General features: G+C 49.5%; 1 protein-coding gene across 1 annotated transcript in view; it reads right to left on the bottom strand.

The window, feature by feature from the left end:
* Positions 1 to 17997, bottom strand: part of ADGRA2 (adhesion G protein-coupled receptor A2) — a 38215-nt gene that overhangs the window by 15596 nt on the left and 4622 nt on the right. The window contains 1 exon segment of the mRNA XM_037831367.1: positions 11683 to 11754. Coding sequence (XP_037687295.1) covers positions 11683 to 11754 — 72 coding nt within the window.

Genomic DNA, 17997 nt, shown 5'->3' with positions numbered 1-17997 from the left:
GAAAGCAGCAGCTCGGGAGGTTGGGTGTGTAAGAGTGAGTGTGTGAAACATTGGGGACTGATGGCTTGGTATGTTGAGCCTCTATCTTGGGGGTTTGCCCTTATGCAGCCTGTTACTGCAAAGAGAGGCCGAGCCTACTTATAATTGTGCCTAAGAGTATTCCCCTGAGTGCCTCTTTGTTGCTCAGATGTGGCCCTCTCTAACTACGCCACCTCGGCAGGTGATCTCACTGCCCTCCCCGCTACGTGGGACCTGACTCCCATGGGTGTAAATCTCCCTGGCAATGCAGGATATGACTCCCGGGAGAAATCTGGACCCGGCATAGTGGGATTGAGAACATCTTTTTGACCAAAAGGGGGATGTGAAATGAAATGAAATAAAGCTTCAGTGGCTGAGAGATTCCAAAATGGAGTCGAGAGGCCTCTCTGGTGGGCATTCTTACGCACTATATAGATAATACTTTTTAGGTTTTGATGTACTGGAATAGCTAGAAGTAAATACCTGAAACTATCAAACTGCAACCCAGTAGCCTTGACTCTCGAAGATGATTGTACAACAATGTAGCTTACAAGGAGTGACAATGTAATTGTGAAAGCCTTTTGGATCACACTCCCTTTATCCAGTGTATGGATGGATGAGTAGAAAAATGGGGACAAAAAACTAAATGACAAATAGGGTGTGTGGGGGGGATTTGGGTGTCCTTTTTTTACTTTTATATTTTATTTTGATTCTTTCTGGTGTAAGGAAAATGTTCAAAGATGGATTGAGATGATGAATGCACAACTATATGATGGTACTGTGAACAGTTGACTGTATACCATGGATGATTATATGCTGTGTGCATATGTTTCAATAAAACTAAATTTAATTTAAAAAAACAAAACGAAACAAAAAAGAGTGAGTGTCTGAGCACAAGCAATAAGAGAGAAGAGCGGTAAATTGGACCCAATGAAAATTTAAAACCTTGGTGTTTCAAAGGCCATCATCAAGGATGAGAGAAAATATTGACAAATCACATATATATCTGATTAGGAACTTCTATCCAGAAGACAGAAAGAACTCTCACAACTCAATACCAAAAAAGACAGAGAACCCAGTTTAAAAATGTGCAAAGGTTTTGAATCAATATTTGTCCAAAGAAGATAAACAGATGGCTAAAAAGCACATGAGAAGATGCTTAGCATTATTAGTCATCAGGGAAATGCAAATCAAAACCACAATGAGACATCACTTCATGCTCAATGAGATGGCTATAATAGAAAAAGATGATAAGTGTGGGTAAAGATGCGGAGAAATTGGAACTTTCATACAGTACTGGTGGGAACACAAAACAGTGCAGCCAACATTTGGCAGTTCCTCAAAAAATTAAACGTAGAGTTACCATGTGACCCAGCAATTCCAAATATATAGCCAAGAGAACTGAAAACATACGTGCACACTAGAACTTGTACACAAATGTTCCCAGCAGCATCATTCCTAATAGCCAAAACGTAGAACTGACCCAAGTGTCCTTTAACTGATGAATGGATAAATACAATGTGGTAGACCCATACCACGGAATATTATTTGACCATAAAAAGAATGAAGTGCTGCTACATGCTGTGACATGGATGAACCTCAAAAACATTATGTTACATGGAAGAAGCCAGTTATAAAAGACCACATACGTATGATGCCATTAATATGAAATGTTCAGAAAAGGAAAATCTATAGAGACAGGAAGTAGATCCGTGATTGCTCAAAGCTGGGGAGAGGGAGGGAGGGGGCAAATGAGGAGTGACTGCTAATGAGTCCGGGTTTCTTTGGGGGATGATGAAAATGTTCTAAATTAGATTGTGCTGATGGTCCCACAGCTCTAAATATACTAAAAGCCATTGAATTGGACACATAAATTGGCATGTAAATTATATCTCAATAAAGCTGTTTAAAAAAAAAGAGTGAGTGTGTGAGTTTGTAGGACTGTGTGTGTATGTGTGAGCGTGTATCCATGTTCTGGACAGGGTGGGGCGCCACAAAGTTGGCTCTTCTGGCCCCCACAGACCTCCCTGCTTGTGGGTTTGGGAACCAAATTATAGGTTCTGAGGCCACAGAGCAACTTTCCCTGCACCCTCCAGGACTTCCAGGGTTCATTAGAAAGTGGGGGCTGGCTGAGAACTGGGCTGAAACAACGCAGCAGGGAGAGAATTTGTCCGAGGGGTGGAAAGGGAGAGATTGGGGTGGCCAGGAGGAAACCCAAGGGGGTCCCCCGCCATCCTGCATGCCCTGGGGTCCCCTCTCGTCTCTGCTGTCATCTGGCAGGTGTTTATTGAGCGCCACCACTGTACCAGGTATTAGGGCTACCCGAGCAGATGAGAGGGCTGGCCCTGCTCCCCTCAGCTGCACCAGGGCCTGTGGAAGTGTTCCTGCCACATTCCTCCAGAGCCTTAGTGGGGATGGGGAGGGGACGGCCGCCTGGAGCCCAGCGGCCTTGCCCTTGGCCCCGCCCACAGATTAATAGGAACCACCTGGCCCATGAGTGGCTGCTCCTCCCTGAGGGCCCCACTTGCCATCGTTCCCAGGAGCATGTGCTTCTAATGAGGGCCCCAGCCCCCGCTGCATACCAGCCCCCGGGGCTCATTAATCTCATTAGGCAATGACAAATCATCCCGTGCTGACCAGGCGCCCCTCCCCAAGCCTGGTCCTGTGGCGGTGCACATGTCTCCAGGGACGTGTGTCCGTGCAGATCCACACACTGCCGTGCACACCGAGTCAGGCACCCTTTGCTCTTCTGGGGGCTGCCTGCCCAGGGCCCAGCTCTGGACCAGCCTGGGGGCGTCTCAGAGCAATGGGAGCAACTTTGGGGCCCTGTGAGCGGCCTGCTCCTCAGTGTAGGGGCACTGACAGAGATGCAAGCCATGGGGTGGGGTGGGGGCGAGGAAGGCAGCAATTTCAGCACTTATGTTTCAACTGCACAACGGCTGCCCAAGTCTGGGGAACTCTGGGCAAAGTCTATGCCAATGAGGGTCAACCAAGAACCTCAGGGAACTTGGAACTCTATAGAGGGGAAGGGGCTGCCCTTTACGGAAAGCCTGTGCTGTCCCTGGGGCTCTGCATGGATGAACTCATCTATCTCCCATAACAACCTTGCCCCATTTTATGGGTGAGAAACCTGAGGCTTGGAGAGGACCCCAGAAGGCAAAGGACAGAGGCAGGATTCAATGCCAGGCCTCTTTTGACCCCAAAGTCGAGTCTGTGCTCTTTCAACACATCCCATCCCTCCTGACGGTCTTTCTTCTGGGCAACAGGCAGGCGGTGCCTTGCCAGCAGGCAGCAGGGTACACAGATTGGAGGGCTCAGAGGCAGCCTCACATACAATGGGGCCCCTCTGGGCACTCCGTGGGCTGGCCAGGAACCACTTGTGCTGGACTTCATTCCAGGTTTCCTTGCCCACCTGCTGGGCTGACAGAGACTCGCTAGGGGTGACCCCAGCCCCAGCCTCCCTGGGGCACGAATCCTCCCATGATCACAAAGAAGAGGTGCTTTGTCCACCAGCCTGCCCGGCCGCCCTTCCTCACCTCAAGGACCTGCAGTGCCTACTTCCCACTCTTGGCCAGCGAGGTGTTCCACCACCCTATGTACCTAGAAGGCCAGAGGGGCTCGCAGCATAAGAGGCCATGTGGTCATCAAGATGGCGGAGTGAACCATGCCAGGGAGGTTTTAAACAACATAGAAGAGGAGACAGAACAATCGTTCTGAAAGCTCTGGAAAAGTGTTTCAGTAACAGGGCAAGCACTGATTCACAAAAAATTGGTGGGTGAAAGGGGGAAGAGAAATAAAAAAAATAAAGTTTCAGTGGCTGAGAGATCTCAAATGGAGTCAAGAGGTCACCCCAGAGGGCATTCTTATGAGCTATATAGATATCCCTTTTTAGTTTTTAGTGTATTGGAATAACAAGAAGGAAATACCTGAAACTGTTGAGCTGCAACCCAGTAGCCTTGATTCTTGAAGACTATTGTATAACTATATAGCTTACATGGTGTGACCATACAATTGTGAAAACCTCGTGGCTCACACTCCCTTTATCCAGGGTATGGAAAGATGAGTAGAAAAGTGGGGACAAAAATTAAATGAATAATAGCAGGGATGGGAGGAATGGGATGTTTTGGGTGTTCTTCTTTACTTGTATATTTATTTTTAGTTTTAGTTTTAGTTTTTTGAGTAATGAAAACGTTCAAAAATTGATTTTGGTGATGAAGGCACAACCATATGATGGTACTGTGAATAACTGATTGTACATTGTGGATGATTGTAGGGTATGTGAATATATCTCAATAAAACTGAATTGAGAAAAAAAGAATTGGTAGGATGGGTGACACCCTGGCTGGCCCTCCTCTGCCCCTCAGAGGCTCAGTGTGGAGCTGGCCCACACTCCCGGTGCAGGACCCTGGTCCCAGTTCCACAGGGAGCAGAGTAAACCTAGTGCATATACTGGGAGCATGTATGTCCGTGCCCATCTGTCTGGTGGCAGCCTGGAATGGATGAGGACACTTGCCACAGGCTTGCTGCGCCAGAAGGCCCTACATGTAGAAGGTAGCTCACAGAGCTCTCCTACAGAACACTGTTAGGAGAACAGTCAAATCACAGTTGCCTGGGGAAAATCGCAGCTGCTGGTGGTGGGATATCCAGTGCAGTGCTCAGAACCATTGTTTCCTAGGAAAAATGGGGAAATTTGGATCTGTGTAAACAGGAAAATTCCTAGGGCCATACATGCATGCCCAGGCAAGACTCGTCTGCAGAAAAGACCTGGGAGGACCCTACACTTGCGCTTCAGGCTATTCTCTAAACTTATTGTTAAGACAGCTAAGCTGTGGAGGAGAGGAGGACTCGGCACAAGCCAATCTGCAAAGACTGAGAAAGGTGCTCTTCCTTCCTTCCTTCCTTTCTCTATTTTTTGTTAGCTCCTGGCATTCAAGGAAATCTCCATCATAACATTATCTGGATACAAACCTTCAAGATGACTTGGTGTCTAAATTTCAGAGATAACACACTAAAATATCAAAATGTCCAGGTTGCAATAAAAGATTACATAATATACAAAGAATCAGGAAGCAATTGCTTGTGCAAAGGAACAGGATAAAGAATTAGAAACTATCAATGAGGAAGGCCAGAACTTGAACATATCAGATAAAGTCTTTTAAAAAATGGTCCTGAATATGCTCGAAGATCTAAAGGAAAACATGGATGAAGAATTAAAGGAAATTGGGTAAATGATAGATGAACACAATGAACACAAAGAGAGAGGAGGTCAACAAAGAGATAAACAACATGGAAAGGAACCAAACAAAGCCAAAGATCACAGTAACAGAAACAAAACATTCCCTAGAGGGGTTCAACCACAAATTGGAACTGGCAGAAGAAAGAATCAGTGAACCTGAAGATGAGACAATTGAAGTGGTTCAGTCTGAGAAGCAGAAAGCAATAAGCATGAAGGAAAGTGAACAGAGTCTGAGAGACCTGTGGGACACCCTCAAGCATATCAGTAACATTGTGGGGGTCCCAAGAAAAGAGAGAAAGGGTCAGAAAGAATATCCCATGAAATAAAGGCTGCAAACTTCCCAAATTGAATGAAAGACATGAATATACACATCCCAGAAATTCAATGATCTCCCTACAGGATAAACCCAAATGGACCCACACTGAGATATATGATAGACTGTTGAATGCCAAAGTAAAGAGAGACTTCTGAAAGTTGCAAGACAGAAGCAAGGTGTCATGTACAAGGGAGCCTTGAGTACCAAGTTCTCATAGGAAACCACAGAGGCAAGAAGGCAGTGGCATAACATATTTAAAAAATTAAAAAATTGACAACCAAGAATTCCACAGCTCATGAAACTGTCTTTCAAAAGATGAGAAGCGATTAAGACATTTCCAGATAAATAAAAGCTAAGGGAATTCGCCACCATTAGACTGGCCCTACAGGAAATTCTAAAGGGAGTTTTTCAGGTTGAAAGGGAAGGACACCAGACAATAGATAAAAGTCGCATGAAGAAATAAAGAAGTCTGGTTAAGGTAACAACATGGGTAAATATAATTGCCAGTCCTATTGTATTTTGGTTTGATGAGATCCGTCCTACAAGATCTAAAATACAAACGCATAAAAAGTAACGATAAATGGTTTTGGACTTAAATAAATATATATACTTTGCAGTAAGAACTACATAAAGGTAGGGGGACACAGAGGTACAGGAACATAGTGTGTATATGCTATTGAAGTTAATTTGGTATCAAGCCAAAAGAGATTGTTTAGCACATTAAATTTAAGCTCCATGGGAATCACAAAGAAAATATTGGAAAAATATTCACAGAAGGAAATGAGAAAGGTTTCCAAAACTTTCACCACAAAAACGGTTAAAGGATTTGAATAGACATTTCTCCAAAGAGGATGTACAGATGGCCAATGAACACATGAAAATGCCCAATATCACTGGCCATTGGGAAAAGTAAATCAAAGCCACAGGGAGGTACCACCTCACCCCCACTAGAACAGCTATTGTTCTAAAAGCAGAAAGTAGCAAGTGCTAGTGAGGATGCAGAGAAAAATGGGAACTTTAAAACACTGTTGGTGGGAATGTGAGCTGGTGCAGCTGTTTGATGGTTCCTCAGGAAGCTGGGCATGGAACCACCATAAAACCCATAATCCCAATTCTAGGTATATACCTTAGTGGACAGGAGGTGGAGGCACCCCAAAGGTCCATCAGCAGATGAATGGATGAACAGAATATGGTGAATACATACAGTGGGATATAGTTCAAACTGAGAGAGGATTAAGGTTCTGATAGATGTTACTACATGGATGAACCCTGAAGACATCCTGTTGAGTGAAATAAGTCAGACACAGAGAAACAGATATTGTATGATTCCACTGGTATGAAATAGCCAGAATATGCAACTTCACAGAGACAGAAAGTAGGGTACAGGTTACCACGGCAGGGGAGGAGGGGAAGGGAGTTAACACATAATGGGTACAAGGTTTCTGTGTGCGATGATGGGAAAGTTTTGCTAATGGGTGAGTGTGATTAATCACCCTGAATCGTTGGGATTGGTTGGCAGTGGTTGAGATGGGAAAGCTCAAGATGTATATATGATTGCGCAGTTTAAAAAGGAGAGAGAGAGATTAAAAACTAAACAACTAAAGGCAATAACAACAAAAGTCAATACACGATCCAGGAATGGATCTAATGATGGAGGAGAAAATGCCCAAAAAGGACATTATTGGGACATATGAAAAAATTGGAGTATATACTGTAAGCTTTACTTCAATATTAAATTTCTTGAACTTAAGGCAGTTGCATAAATGAATATCCTTGTTTTTAGGAAATATATGTGGAGGCATTCAGTGTTCAAGGAGCATGATGTATACAAATATATATTTTCTCAGATGTTTAGAAAATATATAAATAGGTAGAAAGATGAAAGAGTGATACATGGTAGGTAAGTAGATAGATAGATAGATAGATAGATAGATAGATAGATAGATAGATAGATGGAATGATACGGAAAATGTGGCAAACATTAAAAGTTGGTATCTGGGTGTGGGCATGTTAGAGCTCTCTGTATGGGGTTAGTGTTATTTTTGCAGCTGTCCTGAAATTATTTCAAAATAAAAAGTTAAAAAATGGAAAGAAACAACACAGGCACTTTCCCGGAGAAGAAGGGACCTAACATTTCAGTTCTTAAGAGGAGCTCCAACCCCTCCCACAGGCCTCGCTGCTTAAAGACGCAGGGTGGGGGGTGGGGGTGGGGTGGGGGGGGGATAAGTTGCCACAGCCTCGCTGCCCAAGTCTAGACAGCTGAGCCTGGCAGGACAGAGAAGGCAGTGTTTCCTGAGCACCAGCTACATGCAAGACCACAGCGTCTTGGGATGAATAGGCCCACAGTCTAGAGGTCATCTGGCCCACTGCTTCCCAACCCTAGTTGGGCATGAGAATCTCTTGCATCCCTTGTAAAAAATTCCCAGACCCCATCTGACCTGATGGATTAGAATCTCTAGGAGTGGTGCCCAGGATCTGTATTATTTAAAAGCCTGCTCCACAAGACTGTTGTTGCAAAGGAGAGGCTAGGCCTGCCTATAATTGTGCCTAAGAGCCTCCTCCTGGGTACCTCTTTGTTGCTCAGATGTGGCCCTGTCTCTCTAGCTAAGCCAACTTGAAAGGTGAAATCACTGCCCTCCCCCTATGTGGGATCAGACACCCAGGGGAGTGAATCTCCCTGGCAACGTGGAATATGACTCCTGGGGAGGAATCTAGACCCGGCATCGTGGGATGGAGAACATCTTCTTGACCAAAAGAGGGATGTGAAAAGAAATGAAACAACCTTCAGTGGCAGAGAGATTCCAAAAGGAGCCGAGAGGTCACTCTGGTGGGCACTCTTACGCATAATATCAACAACCCTTTTTAGGTTCTAATGAATTAGAATAGCTAGCAGTAAATACCTGAAACTATCAAACTACAACCCAGAACCCTTGAATTCTTATGAATCTTGAAGATGATTGCATAAAAAGGTAGCTTATGAGGGGTGACAATGTGATTGGGAAAGCCATGTGGATCACACTCCCCTTTGTCCAGTGTATGGATGGATGAGTAGAAAAATGGGGGCAAAAAAAACAAAACAAAACAAAAAAACACCCAGTGTTCTTTTTTACTTTAACTGTTCTTTTTCACTTTAATTTTTATTCTTATTATTTTTGTGTGTGTGGTAATGAAAATGCTCACAAATTAATTTGGTGATGAACACACAACTATGTAATGGTACTGTGAACAACTGAATGTACGCTTTGTGTGACTGCATGGTGTGTGAATATATCGCAATAAAAATGACTTTTAAAAAAAAGATTGAAAAAAAAAAAAGCCCGCTCCCCCACCCCTGTGATGGTTGGTGACCAGCCACCTTGGAGACCTTGGGCTCCTCTGGCCCCCGGGTGGGGTCCCGCTGAGCTCAGCACATCCTCAGCACAGCACATCTCCCATCCTCTGAAAGCACATCCTCACCCTTTGGCTCTCTGATATTCTCCTTCCCATAAACCATCCATGGGTATTACCCATGCTAAAGGATCACAGACATTTTAATCTGGAAGGTCTCTTCCAAATCATTATGGTGACCCCTCTCTGAGCCCCAAACCTGGCACTGTCCCTGCATCTCCCCAACCTCATCTCCTCCCACCCCCTGTCTCTTGCTCTGTCCAGTCATGCTGCCTTCCTTCATTCTCCAATCTCACCAGGCATATGCTGGACCCAAGAGCTTTCGCACGTGCTGTCCCCTCTGGCTGGCGTGATGCCCCTCCTGATAGCCATTTTCAGAAAGCCCTCTCCCTTCCTTCAGTTCTCCGGCTCAGATGTCCTTTGTCAGCAAGGCCCTCCTCAGCCCTCACTTTCTACCCTCCTCGCTCTGTTTTCCCTTTCAGCACTTCTTTGCTCTTTTCTGAGTCCCATCAGTGGAAGGTAAGTTCCCTGAGGGCAGGCACTTGTTCCATTTTGTGCACATAGAGCAGAACCTAGCACAGAGAGGGGACTCCATCAGTATTTAAAGAATGAATGAATAGGATGGTTTGTAGCAAAGCAGGGGCTCAAACTCAGGATTTTGAATTCTAATGCCCTTTCCCACACCCAGCAGTCCTCCCCTATCACACAGCCTGGTATTCAGTGGCATGCTGTCTTCCAGTAGTTTCTGATTATTCCCCCATTTTCTGATTGCTTCCCAGGCTTCAAATGCACCCACTGTGGGGACCTGAGTCTGCAGTGCTGTGGAGGGGAGCTTGCATGAGTGGCAAGGAAAGGGCCATCTTTTCATCTTCACCAGAAAACTCACCCTCGTGAGATTCAGGGAAAGGAGAAGGGGTGTTTGACTGGCTGAAGTGAGAGGGTGCAGACAGGACGATGTCAGAGAGATGGCCAGAGACCCTGGGCAGTGACTGGTCCCTGTGGGGTTGGGCAAAGGGGTGGGAGGGAGCTGCAGTTTGTCTTCCTCCAGAAGATCCCTGAAAGGAGCTTCTGGGGAGCTGAGACTCAGCCCTCTAAAGCCAGGCCTAGGCCGACTGAGTGCAGGAATCAGAGCACCCAGGGCTTAACTGCTTGTGGGAGGATAAAACATTCCCAAGTTCTTGGCACCCTAGGAGACTTTTAATAGCAGCTTAGGGGCAACCGGTTCTCCTGGTTGGGACCACCCTGTTTTTGGGCTGCAGAGCAGACTGTAAGAGGGGCATGGCCACTGAGCCAGGAGCAGACCCTGCTCTCAACCTCCTAAGCCCCCAAACCCAGTGTGACCAGATCACACACAACCTGCACTGCCTTTCTGCTCCGAATGTGGTTTTGGCCTCTTTCCACCAGGCCAGGCCATTAAACTTAAATCACAGCCTCGGAGGGGTTGGGTAGAGGCGTTTCCTTCCACTGTTAAATGGTTGTAAGAGAGGCTTCCACAGGAGACTGTGATGGCTAAAGAGTGGATACTGCTTCTCTTTTACTCTTCAAACTTCAGCCTTCCTGATCCCTCCTTTGAACCTTATGGAAATTCCACCCTACTTAACTCTAATATATATGGCACTGTTTGTGGTGGTTTCATATCAGCCTGGTCTCCACTAGACTAATCTCTGGCCCCCTGAGAGCAGGGTTCACACATTATCCTTTGGAATCTCCCATCACATTGAACAGAGAGAGACAGGGGTCTTGTTTGAAGAACTGGGGATGCTACAAGGATGGAAGTAGAGTTAGGAGAGGGGGTTGGAGGTGAGGGGTGGGGGGCAATATTCAGTCTCCAGTTGATCTGGGAGCCCCAGGTTTCTTCTGTGGAGGGGACAAGGACTCAGAGCTAAGGTACAGGCAGTGGCTCTTGGAACACCCTAACAGAACTGGACATTCAGAGAGGGATTGATCCAATCCCCTCATTTCGCAGTGTAAGTGGCTCACCCAAGTGACTTCATCAGGTCCCAAGCTCACGACGTTTCTCTCCACCCAGGGCTTGTTCCACCTCTCCACAGGCCCTCCCATGAGCGCTAAGGGGGAGGCTGAGAGGTGGGGTTTCTGGGGTTCCCTTCACTTCCCTAACAACATACCACCACCACCAGCAACTCCTCACCAACCCTGTCCTGTAGCTGGCCCCAACCCGCCCTCAGGGGTCCCCAAACCTGAGGAAGGGGAGGCGGGGAGGGTCTGCCAGCCAGCAGGACCAGCAGGGGTTGCCTGCAAGAAGCTGACGAGGATACAGCTCCAAACCACTGGGGAGACCTCTGACTCAACCAGCTTTCGCCACCCTCAGCCCAGGGCTCTGCTGCAGCTTGGGACTTTGTTTATTAATTTGTTTTTAGGAAAGAGGACTTGGTCACAGCCTTTGTACACTGGGCCCCTGGCTGGGAGGAGGAGGCAGCTTCAGGACGTCTAAGGGGCTTTATCCCCACAGCTAATTGCTCATTAAAGAGTGTTAATGAGTTTCCCTTCTCCCCATTCCTTGCCCAAGCCAGCGAGGTGCTGGTGAAGGGGCTGGTGTCTGGGGCCCAGGCCAGCCCTTCTCTGTCCTATACTCTGTCCTCAAGGGTCCCACTGGGTCTGACCCCCGGCTCTGTTTAGCCAGTAGGCACCGGGTGGGAGCGGGACCCTCTGGCCCACCGGGTTCCACTTGCTACCGTCCCCCACCCCCTCTTGCCCTAGGACTTACAACTTCTCCAGCAGAGACAGTCCCAAGAAGGATCCATTCCGGAGCCCCGTGATCCGGTTGTTGCCCAAGAGTCTGAGGGGAACAGGGAGAACACAGACAGGAAACGATGCCGTTAGCAGCTGGAACGCTCAGGGGACACGGTGCCGCCTGGGGCTGTGCAAAGCCCCCACACTCTGTGCTCCAGGAGACTGCAGTGGAGGAGCCACGGAACGGTTCAGGCAGACCGGGCAGCCCACCGACCCCCAGGTCAGACGTGTCACCGGCCCTGATGTCCCCCATGCCTGGCTCTGGCTTGGGGCTTGGTGTGCAGGTTGGCTGAGCAGGGAGTGACGGTGTGATGTCCCCCACACCCCTTTCCCCTTTGGAACCACAGGGCAAATGTCATGTGCCCCCTTTGTGCCCCCCACTGTCCTGTCCCTGCTAAGCCCTAGCCCAGTCCCTCAAGGATAAGGGGGAAGGAAAGATGGATCCATCGAGGATAGTGGAGGGTCTGGGCTCTGCTTCAGATGGGCCCAGGAACCCCACCAGGCCTGGGGCACACGGGAGGAGCTGCCCTTTTTTGGGGTGCCCCAACACTCTGGAGATCTCATGAGCCGAGGGCCTTGCCTGAAGGTGTCCACCCCCAGCCCTCGAAGGCCTCAAGCAGTGCCCCCAAGCTGGCTGGGCCCTGGGCCGGGGGGAAACCCAGGCCTCAGCCTTTGCCTCTGCACCCTCAGAGTCCTGTTTATTTATGCATTTGTCCTTAGGGGTGGAGGAAAGAGGCCCCAAGCAGACTGAGTGTCTCCACCCACCCACTCAGCCTTTCCCGGCCAGGCTCCCCGCTGGGCAGAGGGAGGTTCCAGGGAGTTCCAGGCAGCACAAGGCTCATCCCACTAGTTAATTACTTATTAAAAAGGTTTACCTAGCTTCTCGGCTTAAACTCTTGGGGCCGTGGGTTGAGACAAAAGGTTTCCCTTCTTTCCTCTGCTCTTAGGGTGGAGAACTGGGCTGAGAAGGCCAGAGGGACAGGCCTCAGGTCTTCTCCTGATGAGCAGCCTCAGGGCTGGACGGTGAGGGGGACGTGAGGGAGGTGGGGACAAGGCAGGAGAGGAGCTGTCAAAAACAGACACGCCCCAGAGCCTGCTGGAGTGGGTGGGTGCATCTACCAAGGTAAGAGGACCCCGGACACTGGAAGTTCCAGCTTCTCCGTAGTCAAGAGCTTGTGGGGAACCGACGGTGGCCGGGATGGAAGGAAGAGTAAAAGGGGGCTTTCTGGGACCATGGGAAGGGATGGAGACCCCCCTCTCCTTCTTCCTTCTCCCTGCTCCATTTAGACCCCTCCCACCCTTCCCATGGAGGTGACATTTCCCAGCAGTGAGGGTGAGCTCCACGGAGGGGTTCGGGGGGACTCTGGGTTTCCAAAATACTTCACATGCATCAACATCTCGATATTTCAAACATCACAGCACAGGGGTCTTGATAAGAAAAATTAGGACCTTCGTGAACTTCCTCCTTCTCATTTTATGGGTTATGGTTGTTTCATGTCCTGCTCCATGTGGTGGTGGTGGTGGTGGTAAATCATAACCTCGCCAGTTCTTAGGGTCTCTGAAGGTCGCATTCAGGCCTGACAAGGCCGGGCGGCCACCTCGGCGGTGACAGATCCATCGTGCCATGGACTACCTGCCCGGTACATCAAGGCCAGGCCCCCAGCCCACTGTACTCCCTTCAGACACCTTCGGTGTGAGGCTCAGAGGGTGCGTTTAATGTCTGAGAAGGCGCGAGGATGCCTCAGCGCCCTTAGCAATGTCTGGGAGGGGTCCTGAAATGTCAGGAGGAAGGGCAGAGAAAGGGGGTCCACGTCAGTCCCCCCACCCCCCTTGTCCCCACCTCCACCCTGGTCTCTGCCGGGAATGGTTCCCCGTGGGGTTGGGGGTGAAGGACAAGGACGAAAATGCTGATGGAGGGGTGGTGTATGGGGGAGAGGATGGGGGTGGTGGAAGGGTAGAGGAACAGGGCTCCTGGGTTGTCACAGCCCCATCTACGGGGGGGGGGGGGCTGGAACCCAAAAGCCCATCATTTCCTGGGAATATGTTGGAGGACTAGAGTTTGAGAAACACTAATTTTAGAGACTAAAATTGCCCACTAGGAAAATGCCTTCTCATTGAAAATCATCTCTTCAAAAGACAAAGCTCTTTTTTTAAAAGGTCATTAAGATAAAAATAAAAAAAATAAAAAAATTCCCAAACCCAAAAATGAAAACCCAACATCCCAGTTTGACAACCCGTCTCAGACAGGTCCATAGGTGGTATTGGGGGAGGGGAGGGCTCCCACATTCCCCAGACTCTTTGGCCTTTAACCTCTTAACCCTTTAACCCCTTCCACATACCCCAAATTCTTTAACCCAGCGCTGGCCAACAGAAAGGTCATGCAAGCCACTCATGTAGTTTTAAATTTTCTAGAAGTCACATTAAAAGAAGGTAAACTAAAATATTAAATTAATTTTAGAACAGATTTTATTTAACTCACTATATCTGAAATTTTCCCTTTTCAACATGGAACCAATATAAAAAATTATGAATCAGATATTTTCCTTTTTTTTTTTGTACTAAGACTTTGATCTACTCTCTCAATTGCACCTCTTAATGCACCTCTCAAACACACCTCTCAATGCACCCCTCAAACGCACCTCTCAATGTACCTCTCAAATGCACCCCTCAAATGCACCTCTCAATGCACCTCTCAATGCACCTCTCAAACGCACCTCTCAATGCACCTCTCAAACGCACCTCTCAATGCACCCCTCAAACGCACCTCTCAATGCACCTCTCAATGCACCTCTCAATGCACCCCTCAAATGCACCTCTCAATTCAGACCAGCCATGTTACAAGTGCTAATAGCCTTGGATGGCCAGTGCCTACTCTACAGCCTCCTCACAGCCTGCGAAGCCCCAGGACAAAGTCTGTGCTGTTTGAGAGATCCTGAGGCACCCAAGGTAGGGTGTGCATGTGTGTCTGTGTGCATTTGTGTATCTGTGTGTGCATGTGTGTCGGGGGGTGCTGCAGCACAGCCAAAGATCCGGGGGCTAGCCCCCAAGTTAGCGAAGATGAGCCTCAGTCCAGAACTACTTATCTCTCAGTCTGGTTGCAGGGCCAGCTCCCGGACATGTCCCACCCCCTCCGCCCTCAGCCTGGACCTCAAGCAGGCCAGAACTTCTCTGAAGGCGGTCTGTGTGTGCCGGGGTGGGGGGAGAGGACAGGGGAGGATGGGGGGTTAGCCACAGCCCACACTTCCGGCTTGGCCAGCCTGGCGCAAACTCTGGCCCCAAACGTCTTGAAACGAGATATTTTTCTTGCCGCGACAGGCCTGTCCCTGAACCCTCTGACACATGCACAAGAGCAGAGCCACCAGCTTTTCATCCTTCTTCTCCAAATCGGTCCCCTTCTTGCCACACTGCCAGTTCTTGGGCAGAATTTGGAGAGATATCTGTAGGACTGGAGTCCTCAGATACTCAGAATTGTATTTTGGGGCTTTAACAACTTGGTTAGTTTTGAGGAAACTGACTTAATACCTGGATTTTCCAGAGAGTGGCCTCAAGTGTGCTCATCAGTTCAGCTCTCCTGACATCCCACTTGTGGGTCTGGTCTGGTCTGGGAGGGCAAGGATTCTGGATGGAAAGTGCTGGGGCTTGGCGTTTTTAAGAGCAGGTAGGAAGCTGGCAGTTACTGACACCCATAAAGCCTGATCCACCAGCAGCAAAACATTCCCACCACCCTAGGCTGTCTCCTGGGAGGAAGACAAGCAGGGCAGCCACAAACACAGGGCAGAGAGGGAGGGAACCCCGGGCTTTGGCCTCTTGAAACCTCTCCGGACGCCACCTCAGCCCACAGCTCCCTCTCGCCCTAAACCACACAGGGAGCCAGGTGGATTTCTTTTCCAGGCACACTGACCTGCCCACAGAGCTCGAGCTCACCCAGCTGACAACCTTCACTTTCTTTCTTCTCTCTTCCCTCCACCTCCTGCCACCCGGGCTTCAAGCCGTTCATGGGAAGAGGGGTCAGTCCCTGGAGTCCAGAGTTTGAAATCCGGCCAAGGAGAGGGGGCACCTGGAGTCCATTCCAGAACTCTCTCTCGGCTGGGGTCCTATTTTGGGGAGGAGAAGTGAGCAGAGCAAGCACTAAGGAGGCTGGAGGCCAAGGGAGTGAGCAGCTGGTCTCTACAGAGAGATGCAGTGGGCTCTGGCCACGAGAATGCCACAGGTACCCCCCAACTCAAAGAGAACCCTGTACTTGGCATGGGGGCACCGCTCTGTGGGGTGTGGGGCACACATGCCTGGGCCAAACGGTCCACAGGTATGCAGGAAAAGTCACACAGGTCACCTCCAACACACACACACACACACACACACACACACACACACACACACACACATGCAACAGCCACATCTTTGGACACACAAGCTCTCCTCTCATCGATAGGCTGACACTCCCAGCCCTTCCTAGAGGCCACAGCCCAAGGCCTTCAAGCATCTCCAAGGCCCACAAAGATGCCTGAAACCTAAAAAGTAATGACTGCCTCTAAAATACAAAAGATGCAAAATTAACAACAATAAATGCTTAATTAAATAAGTACCATCCTTTGCCAACTGGCAATAAGTATTATATTTAATGAAGGGCACGCGTGCATTTTAATATACTTGAGAATATGGCCTCTCCCAAGGAAGGGCTCCTCTGACTTGGTGGGTGTGGGGAGAGGAGAGGGCAGTGCGGTGGGGGGCTCTGCCCCTCTTGGGGTGTCAGTGGACCAGGGGGTGCCCACTGGGTGGTGAGTTTGCCTAAAGCCATTGTGGTCAGGCCTTCCACCCCAGATTTCATAGATAATTAAACAGTTTCATCTCCTCCTGCCTGACTTTGTTATTTCTCTCAGCTCCCAACTCAAGTGAAGAGAGGGAGCGTTACTTTATGGGCCTCCTAAAACTTCCAGCACCATGTGTCTGCATTTTGGTTCAGAAAATACAGTCATCATCAGCATAGTGTTGAAGCCTCTGGGGTCCCTGCTACCCAGGAACCCAGGTAAAATCCCCCAAAAGCCAGAGAAGCTTCTCTCTATCCCATTTCCTACCCTTCCACTCCTTTCTCCTTTTGTTGCTTCTATCTCGGTCCTTCCACCCTCAAAGGTGGCAGAAGGGCGGGAATCGGGAGCCCCGGGATCGAGTGGTGGGTGTCTGATGGGGCGCTGTGTGGCCTCGGGCAAGCCACAGCCCTCTCTAAGCCTCAACTTCCTTCTGGGTAAAAGAGGCTAGACTGGACCCTCCACGCCTGATTTTTGATGTCCTTTCCCATCCTGGATACCGAGTCTCCAGCATCGCAGAAGTCGAAGTGTCCCTGCAAGGCAAGGAGCCCTGGGGAAAGGGTCCTCTCAGGCCTTCCCTTCCCCTTCCAGCTGGGAGCTGTCTGGCCCCTGCAGCTCAGGCGGCTGCTCCCTCCTCAAGTCACGCTCCTCCGCCCTGTCCATGACAGATGGGCTCTCCTGCCCCTCACCTGGCCCCATCTGTCTCGCACACCCCCATTCCCCCTTCCCTCCCCTCCCAGGGGAAAACTGAGGCAAGAGCCGGAGGACGACTGAGGACGGGGCCTGGGAGGCTGGCCACAGCTCCCCTGCCCCCCACTCCCACCCCATTGCTCCTTCCCCCCAGTCCTCAGAGCAAAGGAATGCTCTGGAGTTGGGGAATGATGGGGGCCCTGAGGAGGGAGGAAGGGGAGGAGGCCGGCTGCCCGTCCTGACAGTGTCTGAGCTCTAAATAGAATGGAACGGTCAGGGCTGGGGGAATGAAAACAAACAGCCCCTCCGAGCAGCCCAGGCCCACTTCCCTCCTCTCCCCCACAACCCCGGCTCTCCGGCTGGCCCTGGGAAGGAGGTGAGCGGGCAGTCTCTGCTTCAGGGGTGACAGGGGAGCGAGGGGGCTCCCAGCCAGGGCTGTGTGGCCTTGGGGAACGCTCCCCTTCCTGGGCTGGGGTGAGGAGAGCGAAGGCCAGCGCCCAACATAGGGGTGGCTGGGACTTTCTCCCTGAGAAAACGGTTCTCATCCCAATGAGTCCCATGTGGGATAAACTTAGAAACACTCTCTCCCTTGAAAAACATGACCCCCAATTTAAGGGTCAATTTATGGTTAGGTTCAAATTACACCGATTTCCCTCAAATGACACTTTTGGGGGAAAATTAAAGGCTCACCCGGAGGACTAGGGTTTGCCTCCCTGCCCCCCGTCATGGTAGCCAACTCGGGGTTCAGGGGTGCCTGGGTTCCTGCACACGTTTTGGGTGATTCAGGCCACAGAACC

The sequence above is a fragment of the Choloepus didactylus genome, chromosome 3 (genome assembly GCF_015220235.1).
Source record: "Choloepus didactylus isolate mChoDid1 chromosome 3, mChoDid1.pri, whole genome shotgun sequence".
Taxonomy (NCBI): Eukaryota; Metazoa; Chordata; class Mammalia; order Pilosa; family Megalonychidae; genus Choloepus; species Choloepus didactylus.
This window is presented reverse-complemented; position numbering and strand designations above follow the sequence as displayed.